We start from the raw sequence: 10000 nt of genomic DNA on the forward strand, positions 1-10000 counted from the left end.
GTGTGTGTGGGTGTGTGTGTGGGTGTGTGTGTGTGTGTGTGTGTTTCTGAACATAAATAAACAAAACTGAATTTAATTGTTAAAGTTAAAGACACATTAAGCCCTGGTGTTCATCCCCTCATGCCACACCATAGGCTAGAGCGCAACAGGACAAGACAATTAACCCCCTCACATTCAATCCAACGTCCTTAGGCAGCTCTGAAACAGACACAAGCAGCATAAAGTACTTCGGAAGACTACTCTAAAACACACTTACTAAACACACAATGACCAACGCTGCGATGCAAAGCCCCAAAGATAACCCCCAACACAGCTTAAGAACACATGACACTGCACCCCCCTCAAAACCCCAACACAAAAATTCCCACTGTAAATCCCTGTGGAAACTCCCGGCATAAGCTCCCAATGGGTCATCCCAGTTTCCACCCAGGCGACCAGGAGCCGAAAAGACCCAAAGCCACAGCCGCACCACACCAGGCCACACCATGGCACTAAACCCAATGACCTTACCAAGAAAAGTGTCCTTTGCTGTGTGTGTGTCTGTCTGTGTGTGTGTGTGTGTGTGTGTGTGTGTGTGTGTGTGTGTGTGTGTGTGTGTGTGTGTGTGTGTGTGTGTGTGTGTGTGTGTGTGTGTGTGTGTGTGTGTGTCTAAACCGCCCAAGCCTCAACAGCCCGATTGAGGCGACGACATTGGAAACACACAGACAGTTGGACCCCACACCGCGCTCGCCCGCTCACTCGCTCTTTCCCCCTGTCTGGTGACGCTACCATAGACATTAATGTCCTATGACTACCTGTGGCATCTCAGTAGGAAAGAAGGGAAAAAATAGAGTGGGCTGAACTGAAGTACAGTCTCGGTTTATGCCTTCATAAGCTAAACCATGTGCGGACATGAGTTTAGAGTGGATTAGTTGGTAGAGAGGGGGGGGGGGGGTGTACAAAGACAGATGTGTTCCTTAAGTTCCTTAACACACACACACACACACGAACACACACACACACACACACACACACACACAGATCCATCCCACACACCACACTGGAGAGCAGAGTCATGCTTATGAGCTACTTCAAAAGCGAAGTTGGCAGCAGCAGCATTCCCCTACGTTACGCTCCAGTGCTCTCCTCTGGGACGGTGTCCACAGATAGAGAGAGGGAAAGGGAGAGAGAGAGAAGGAGGGAGAGAGAGAGGGATTGAAAGAGATAGAGACAGAAAGGAGGGAGAGAGGGTGAGAGATAAAAAGAGATAGAGACAGAGAGAGACAGAGAGAAGGAGAGAGAGGAAGAGAGAGAGAGAGAGAGAGAGAAGGAGGGAGAGAGAGGGAGAGAAAGAGAGAGAGACAGAAAGGGGGAGAGAGAGAGGGGGGGAGAAGGAGGGAGAGAGAGAGAGAGAGAGAGAAAGAGAGAGAGAGAAAGAGAGGGAGGGAGAAAGAAGGGTGCCGGGCCTCAGACTGAAGGGGGAATTGATGTGGACACTACAGCCAAACACTTCCGGCCAGGCAGCTGAGAGGAAACTCCAGCCTGGAAAAAGCACAGTGCTAATTTGTTCTAATAATGGCATAAACGCAGAGGCAGATGAGGATAAGAGTTCTGTGTGTGTGTGTGTGTGTGTGTGTGTGTGTGTGTGTGTGTGTGTGTGTGTGTGTGTGTGTGTGTGTGTGTGTGTGCTTTTATGATGCGTGGCAAGTGGTACCCAGGCATGCAGACACGTGGGCGAATTCAGGCCCAGTTTGCCCACGAGGCACATCAGACCTGTGGCCTTGTTTAGTCGAAACTCGCTCACACACACACACACACACACACACACACACACACACACACACACACACAGACACAGACACACAGACAGAGAGAGAGAAAGAGAGAGGGAGAGATGTTTGTGAGGCATTGTGGGAACCAAGTTTCTTGTGTTTACAAAGTGGTTACTCATTCATAGGCTCCGGGCTCCCAGTGACCTTAACTACAATAGGCGAGATAGCTGCAGGAGGGGGAGACAGCGAGCACTAGCTGATGAATAAACAAACACCCTACTCGTGTCAAAAACGCCACACTGTGACCTTGGGTGACACAAAAATAAATCTCCAAAATCCAATTCATCAACAACTTTCACTGTGAATCTAAGGCCATCAAAAAGTTAGTGTGGGAGAACAGATGAAAGAGAGAGGTGACAGACATGAGGCGTGGGCAGGGGAAACGAGTGTGTGTGTGTGTTTACATACATGAATGTACACATGCATACACACACACACATACACGGGTGTGTAACATGTATAATGTTTCCTCTTCCTTTACATTACGTCTTGAAAGCAGTTAATCTTTCAACGTCTATATAAAGCATACTGAACACATACAGACGCATGCACGCACACGCATACACACACACATACAGACACACACACACACACACACACAGACACACAGATGTCACAGCTGACTTACAGTGTCCCCGATCCTGAAAAAGAAGGGGAGGGGAGGGGGGAGGGGGGAGGGGGAAGGGGGGGTAGTGGGCAGTATTGTTCACCCCCATACGCATCAGAGCCCTTGGCCAGAGAAGAAAGCAATGGCTCTCTCTGAAGGCTCTCTGCCTCCCTTAACCGTACCCCTCTCCCAGAAAAAAAAAAACCAGGGGTCAAAAAGCATACCAGTCCACAGATGCCAGCCAAACGGTAGGCCTGCTACTGACACCCTCAGTGGAAACCTTTCACTGTGACTCCTGGCACTGTGCTAGGGGCAGCCTGGCTAAATTTAGCCACCCCTCTACTCCTAAACCCCCCCCCCCATAAAATTCCCTCCCCCACTCAATTTCACCCTAGTCGAGGGTAGCAGAGCAGAGTGGAGCAGGGGTGGGCAGGGGGGGTTGTTACGGGGGAGGGCAGTAATACTCTTCCCTGCATGGGCCGAGGATTTGCCTGAGAAGAGAAGAGGCCGATTGTGTGGCTGGACAAGGGCCCAGCCTGTGTGTCTCCGGGTCCTCGGCCCCGCCGCGTAGGTGTCCGTGCAGCCGCCCGAATGTCCGAGGGCCCCCTCACGCTGCTCGTCAAGCAGGCCTTTATCCTGCGCCCCTGTGTGCGCGGCCAGCAGGCTGCACAATGGCCCTCCTTATGCTGCGTGCGCCGGCGCTGCGGCTCCGAGGAGTCCATAGCCTGCGCAGGAATGCCATGGAGCACGGGGAGAAAAACGCTGATGTGCTTCTTTTCCACAGAGCAGACAGAAAGAGAGACCGAGAGAAAGAGAGTGAAAACAAAGGAACGAGGGAACGAGTGAGATAGATAGAGAAATAGACAGACATAGAGAGAGAGAGAGAGAGAGAGAGAGAGAAGGAGAGAGAAAACAAGGGAACGAGAGAAGGAGACATGGCATGCCAGCCTTTGCTTTTGCGGACGTCTAGACAAACACGTCTAGGTCACACAGGCAAGCCCCCGAGCCAGCGCCCATGTGGCCTCCATGCTGAAACGGCAGATCAGGTGACCCTCCTTGTTTGTAAAGCTTGGCTGTGATTACCCAGACCGCAGCATAAAGCAGGCAGCAGCCTTTCAAACAGCAGCAGGAGGTTGGGCCAACAAGAGATAATAAAACTATAAAACTAAATAGAATCACTATTCTGGCCTTCTTAAGTCTATAAACTGAGATTATTTCCAAATAATAGCCCCATGCGTCATGTATATACAATATAGACACATATAATATATGTGTTATAATATAGACACGTATAATATATGTATTATAAGATAGGTTAGATATTCTACTGCAGACCCCATGGGGAGGAGGAAGCATGTGTCGTGCAGAGATGAATGAATATTGGAAGGGGGAAGGGATAGAGAGAGAGGGAGGGAGAAAAAGCAGAGAAAGGATAGAGAGAGGGAGAGAGCGATGAAGGAGAGAAAGAAAAGGAGGACGAGAAAAAGATGTCGGACCCAGGCAGGAGTCACGGCTCCCTTGCGTTGGGACAATGCCGCTGCTACACCACAAAAAGTTTAAAAATAAAAGTGCCTCTCGCTCCGCCATTGTAAGGACACGCAGATGCACAAATCAGACATCCCGCAGAAGTACACTGGACTGTAATTACACACACACACACACACACACACACAGAGAGCTGACCTACCGAAAGGACATTGGTCTGGATAAATCTGCTCAAACTAGCATCCACCAAAATAAATGAGGCATCTTATTTAACTTAAATGAGAGAAAGAGAAAGAGGGAGAAAAACAGAGAGAGAGAGAGATGTGGTATACCATGGGAGTTTAGGGAGCACACTCACACTTCATATAAGCCACTTCATATTTAATGACTGTGACTAATAGGTTGCAACAGATAGGTCTTCACAGGATGTTAATACATTTCAGGTGAACTTCTCAAAATGGCTTCCCACAGTGGGATCATCATGGTTCAGTGTAATTTACTAATTTTCACTCCCTCAGTTCGGGATCTTACCTGTGGGCGGCAAATTGAATTCGCAGCTAGCTGCCTCCTCTGTGAAGAATTTCAGCATCAATTTATCGCAGACGCTAATAACAGGGACTTTAACACCACCAAGGTTTTCATTAAAATGTTGGCCTGTAATACTGCACAGCCATCAGACACTTCAGGCAGGGATCTTTGGAAATGCTGCCAACTGTAGTTCAGTATGTTGGACAATTTCCATTTTCATGAAATATTTCAGTTAGTTAGACCTTTTACAACCACTTGTTTTAGCCTTACAGTGTCCTAATGCCAACACATCTGTACCTGTGTTGTTATTCTAACTACCTAGCGTACATGCTAGCAGCATTTTTGTCTTTCTCAAACGGTAACAGAGCACTTGTGGTGGAATAACCGTATCAAGTGGGGGGAAAAACATCAATATAAAAACACATATTTTAAACTACATTTTGTGTTGTCTTGCTTTACTTTGTATAACCATATAATTCAAGAAATAGAACCTCCGCTGTGGTGCGTTATCACAAAGATCGTCACAACTATTTATAACAGACTGCCTCTCATGTTCTATAGCTGGGTTACATTTATACCATCCCTTTCATCATTGGACCATCCTACATCGCACATCATTCAAACTCTCTCATATCTCTCCCTCTCTCTCTCTTTCTCTCTCATATCTCTCTCTCTCTCTCTCTGTCTCATCTTTCTCTCATCTCTCTCTCTCTCTCTCTCTCTCTGATAGGATTAAGAGAAACTCTCAGTTATGGCTGGGGGTGCATCCTAAAACCTCCAACTCATAACACACCATTTCTCTTCAACAGAGAAGTGTGGATGTTTTTTTATAAAATAAATACTAATTCTTTAGTCACAGCACCCAATCATTTGTCCAGCAGATAAATGCCTGCGGATCAAAACACTGAGAATAATATCCACAGGGATTCCTGAAGATGACCTAAAATCCTCAGGTAGACATGCATAACATCACAGGATATACCACAGGCAGTTGGAGAATCCCAGAGAAGGCACTCGGAGAGAAAGAACTTGGAAGACTTTAAAGTGACCTAATTTGCATTGTGTGCAGACTCTACAAGATTAGTTAGCAGCAAAAGCCTCTGAATCCATTGGTTTTATTTCCTCAAAATACCCCCAGCCGTTCCAAAACACAATTTAATTGCCCCGCGCCAGTCGAGCGCAAATCAAATTGACATTCCAACATGAATGTTTCATGAATTTCATGAATTTTAAACACGGCAACTCTCCACTCACAAGGCTTGGATGGCATTTTTATTGTGGCATTTTTTTGGTGACATCTTTTGGTGACTACTCATCTTCTGCTATTAACTTAACGGTCTAAAGCAGCTTTCATTATCACTTTGTAGGCAAACATGATTTTAATTAGACACGCTACGAAGACGGCACACCTGCCGTTGCCATTATTTGCTTCCCCCATCGCCCTTAATGGAGGTTAAGGAAGAGTTCCGATGTTTTTGGCCAAATCTCCTCACACGTTACAAAAAAGGGAATGACAGAACCTATGGCAGTCACAAGTGTTTAGAGAAGCCAAACTAAATCTCTCCACTCCTGCCAGAGATAGCAGAAGCAACCTGTCTCCGCAAAGCAGCTGGGATCGCCCTGTGTAAACCTTCTGGAAGACATTCTTCAGTCAATAAGCACACCCTGGAAAGACAATACTGACAGTCTTTTGGGCCTTTTCAGAAGCTTATCGAGTTCGAGGATCGAGGGGTGTAACAAAAGTCTGGAGGTTTTAGCGGTGAGTGTTCTCTCCAGGCAGTCTCATGTCAGTCTGTTAGACACAAACAAAACTAAAATCTTATGGAACAGAGCAGTGCTTTGGCTTCAAAACAACAACAACAACCAAAAAGAACAACAAGACAAGAAATCAAATCAAAGTTCCAGATTCTGCTGTTGGCAGGGCCAGTTGGGCTTTGTTTTACACTGTCCACGGATCATTAGGGAAGGACTGTAGTTCTACCATCTGTGAAGCATCACGGAGACAGGGATCTCTCTCTAAGCCAAGCAACATGCTGAAGAGGGAGGAGACAGATGGACAGATCCCGGTAAGCAAAACACTGTTATGAAACTATAAGCTATATACTATTACAATTATTATTATTATAAGACATTATTATTACTACTACTGTTCTTAATATTTGAGAAGCTTTGATATACATTTGGGCTTTTTAAGAGGTAAAATGGTAGATAAACAAAACCTACCCCTGGCTCTGACGAAATCAATAACACTACCCTGTATCCCCAGGTGTAGCACGAGGGGGCAAACTAAGACTTTTATTCAGCTTTTTGGGGACACTGCAGGCCTTCACTGGGGCACTCGATCAATAGACGAAAGATTCTTTGTGACACAAAACAGACTTTCGCCCCCAAGAGGGTCGTTATAAGAATAGAACTCTTGTTGCTTGAGCACACAGGCCGGTTTTGTTCCTGTGCGAATAGCAACGAGCCTTGTGGGGGTAATTAGCCTTGACAAGCTGTTAGCGTTAGCATTCGACACTCATGGGTTCGGATGAAACAGCGGAGTGACAACTATCGACAGCAGCCCCTCACAAAGACAGACATGTCCACTGGAGGCCATGTTTGTTTTTATTTCAGCCCTCGCCTTTCTTCCAGGTTGGAGGGGGGTGGAAGTCGGGGGAATCGTCTGAGAGGAGAAGGAGCGACCCCACTGAGGAGGCCCTCATATGCAGGCCTCGTGGCTTATCAATGGGAGCTTTCAGGCCTGGGCTTCGTCCACTGATCATTTCCTGTGTGCACACTAGGCCCCATTGATATGATGCTGGGTACTCTCCCTCTCTTATTCTATCCCTCTCCCTCTCTCTCTCTTTCTCTCTCCCTCTCTCATTTTATCCCTCTCCCCCTCTCTCTCTCTCTCTCTCTCACTCTCACTCTCACTCTCACTCTCACTCTCACTCTCTCTATATATATTTCTCTCTATATTTCTCTCTCTCTTTATCTCTCTCCCTTTCTCTCTCCCTTTCTCTCTCTCCCTTTTTCTCTCTCTCCATCTTTCTCTCTCCCTCTCACTGCCGTTTACACAACTGGCACCAGATTGACTGGGAGACCCCACAAACCTCTCAGTCTGACACACACTTACTCACTTATTAAGTCGCACCTAAACACATACACCTTCTAGTGCATAAAAAAAATAACCAAAATTGAACAACATCTGGGTTCATACACCCACACACACTCACACACACACACACACACACACACACACACACACACACACACACACACACACACACAAACTTTCCAATCTCTAAAGCATATACACCCTTGGCGTCCTAGTTTGGACACACCTAAGCAAACACAGACTGCAAACATGGATCCATGTCTATTATCAGAGCACTGTACAGTCCCTTCACTCCCATGCAGAGGGGCTCTGCTGGGCTGGCCTGGCCTGGGCTGGGCTCTCCCTCTCTGCTGCACCGCTCCAGTACAAACATGCAACAGAGAACTGAAACTGGAGTATGTGTGTGGTTGTGTGTGTGTGTGTGTGTGTGTGTGTGTGTGTGTGTATGTGGTAGTGTGTGTGTGTGTGTGTGTGTGTGTGTGTGTGTGTGTGTGTGGGTCGGTCTGTGGTCGTGGTTGTGTGTGTGTGTGTGTGTGTGTGTGTGTCGGTCTGCACATGTGCAAGCATTGTACACTGTGTTTGCATGTGTGTGTGTGCATGTGTGCAAGCGCGCGTGTGCCTGTGCTCGTGATAAGAGGTGACTGAGGGGGCGGCTGACATCTTTACCATGAAAGAGCTGTCAGCAGGGGGCTCGTGAAAAATGACGTCCACAAAGAAAAAGGAGAGGCCCACTCATAAAACAGCAGGGGGAAAGAGGTAGGCGCTAGGACCCAGCACTGTCCCCTATATCACATGCTACATTAAGGCCGGGACTTCCACTGGCCGGGAGGGAGCCATAAAACAGCCTGTTAAACTCAGTGGTCCTGAGAGGGGGGACAGAGATGGAGAGAGTGGCCATGACTGTGTGAGAGCATGTGTGTTTGTGAAATGTTGTCGGAGTCAGTGAGTGTATGTGTGTGTGTGTGAGATTGGATGACTTGAGTGAGTGTGTGAATGTGAATGGAAGGGGTGTGTGTGTGTGTGTGTGTGTGAGAGTGTGTGTGTGTGTGTGTGTATGTATGAGATTGGATAACTTGAGTGAGTGTGTGAATGTGAATGGAAGGGGTGTGTGTGTGTGTGTGTGTGTGTGTGTGTGTGTGTGTATATGAGATTAGATAACTTGAGTGAGTGTGTGAATGTGAATGGAAGGGGTGTGTGTGTTTGTGTGTGTGTGTGTGTGTGTGTGTGTGTGTGTGTGTGTGTGTGTGTGTGTTTTCATATAAGATGGTATATGAGTAAGTGGTGTGTTTGTATGTGTGCTTGTGTGCATACTTGTGTTTGTGAGACTGTGTATGAGTAAGTGTATGTGTGTGTGTGTGTGTGTACTGTATGCTGTATTTGTGTGAGTGTGAGCATCCATGTCAACATGTGCAACAATGCATCATGATTGGCATGTGTAAAGGGCATGTGTTTATGTGTGTGTGTTTATGTGTGTGTGTTTATGTGTGTGTGTGTGTGTGTGTGTGTGTGTGTGTGTGTGTGTGTGTGTGTGTGTGTGTGTGTGTGTGTGTGTGTGTGAGTGATCATCACTTCAGAGTGACAGCTTGCATCTGACTGACAGCCCTTGAGTCATCGGCAATGAAGCAGAACTTCACGCCCACGAGCTCTGAATCAAATGACTAAACACTATGCTTAGAAAAAAGACGGGACGATTGCAAACACTTTCCTTCCCGTGTATAACTGCAGCTCCTCAAACACACATGGAATACTATATATCGGACCCAAGTACTTAGCATGCACTTAGTTTTACACTGAGTACATTGGGTAGTAAGATGCACTTTTTAGTATGCACTTAGTCTTACACTAGGTACATTCGGGTAGTAAGATGCACTTTTTTGGAATGCACTTAGTTTTAGTAAGAAACTTCCTGTATGCTATTGAGTCTATTGAAGGTCACATGCTGTATCAGGTATAGGAGTGAATGGGGGGGATTGGAATGTGAAATTGGAGGGGACTTACCTGAAGGTCAAAGAATTTGCTGTATCTTCTGTAGACGACGTGAGAGGTGGTGTCAGAGTAGGTAACATTGATCAGATACACCTGCAATGAGAGAGAGAGAGAGAGAGAGAGAAAGAAAGGTTAGTGCTCTTGACACATTCATATTATGATACTATTTAAAACGCATACAAGATTCAGACCAACCAACAGACTCAAATCCTCCCTAAAAATCCTCACTCATGTACAGACATGCACACACACACGCACACACACACACACTCTAATGATGGACAGATATGACACCAAAACAATAAGGCTGCCAAGGTTTGGCTGAGTTGCTCCAGGCCCCCCAGTCTAGTCAATCATTCACTGTCAGTTCAAAGGTCACATGGCCACAGCGGGCTCACTCCCCTATAGGCCACACTGAGAAACACCAACCACGACCTCGGGACAACCCCATGACATCATCAAAGTTCGACACGCATTGAGCAT

At 46.7% G+C, this 10000-nt stretch overlaps 1 protein-coding gene across 4 annotated transcripts in view; it reads right to left on the bottom strand.

Moving 5' to 3' along the window:
• sh3pxd2aa (SH3 and PX domains 2Aa) overlaps positions 1-10000 on the bottom strand; it is a 117357-nt gene that overhangs the window by 92403 nt on the left and 14954 nt on the right. For all 4 annotated transcript variants that reach the window (XM_080847256.1, XM_080847255.1, XM_080847254.1 and 1 more), the window contains exon 2: positions 9530-9610. In XM_080847256.1, the coding sequence (XP_080703382.1) occupies positions 9530-9597 (68 nt within the window). In that variant the 5' untranslated portion in view covers positions 9598-9610. The remainder of the gene's footprint in view (positions 1-9529; positions 9611-10000) is intronic.

Source organism: Sprattus sprattus (assembly GCF_963457725.1).
Source record: "Sprattus sprattus genome assembly, chromosome: 1".
Lineage (NCBI taxonomy): Eukaryota > Metazoa > Chordata > Actinopteri > Clupeiformes > Clupeidae > Sprattus > Sprattus sprattus.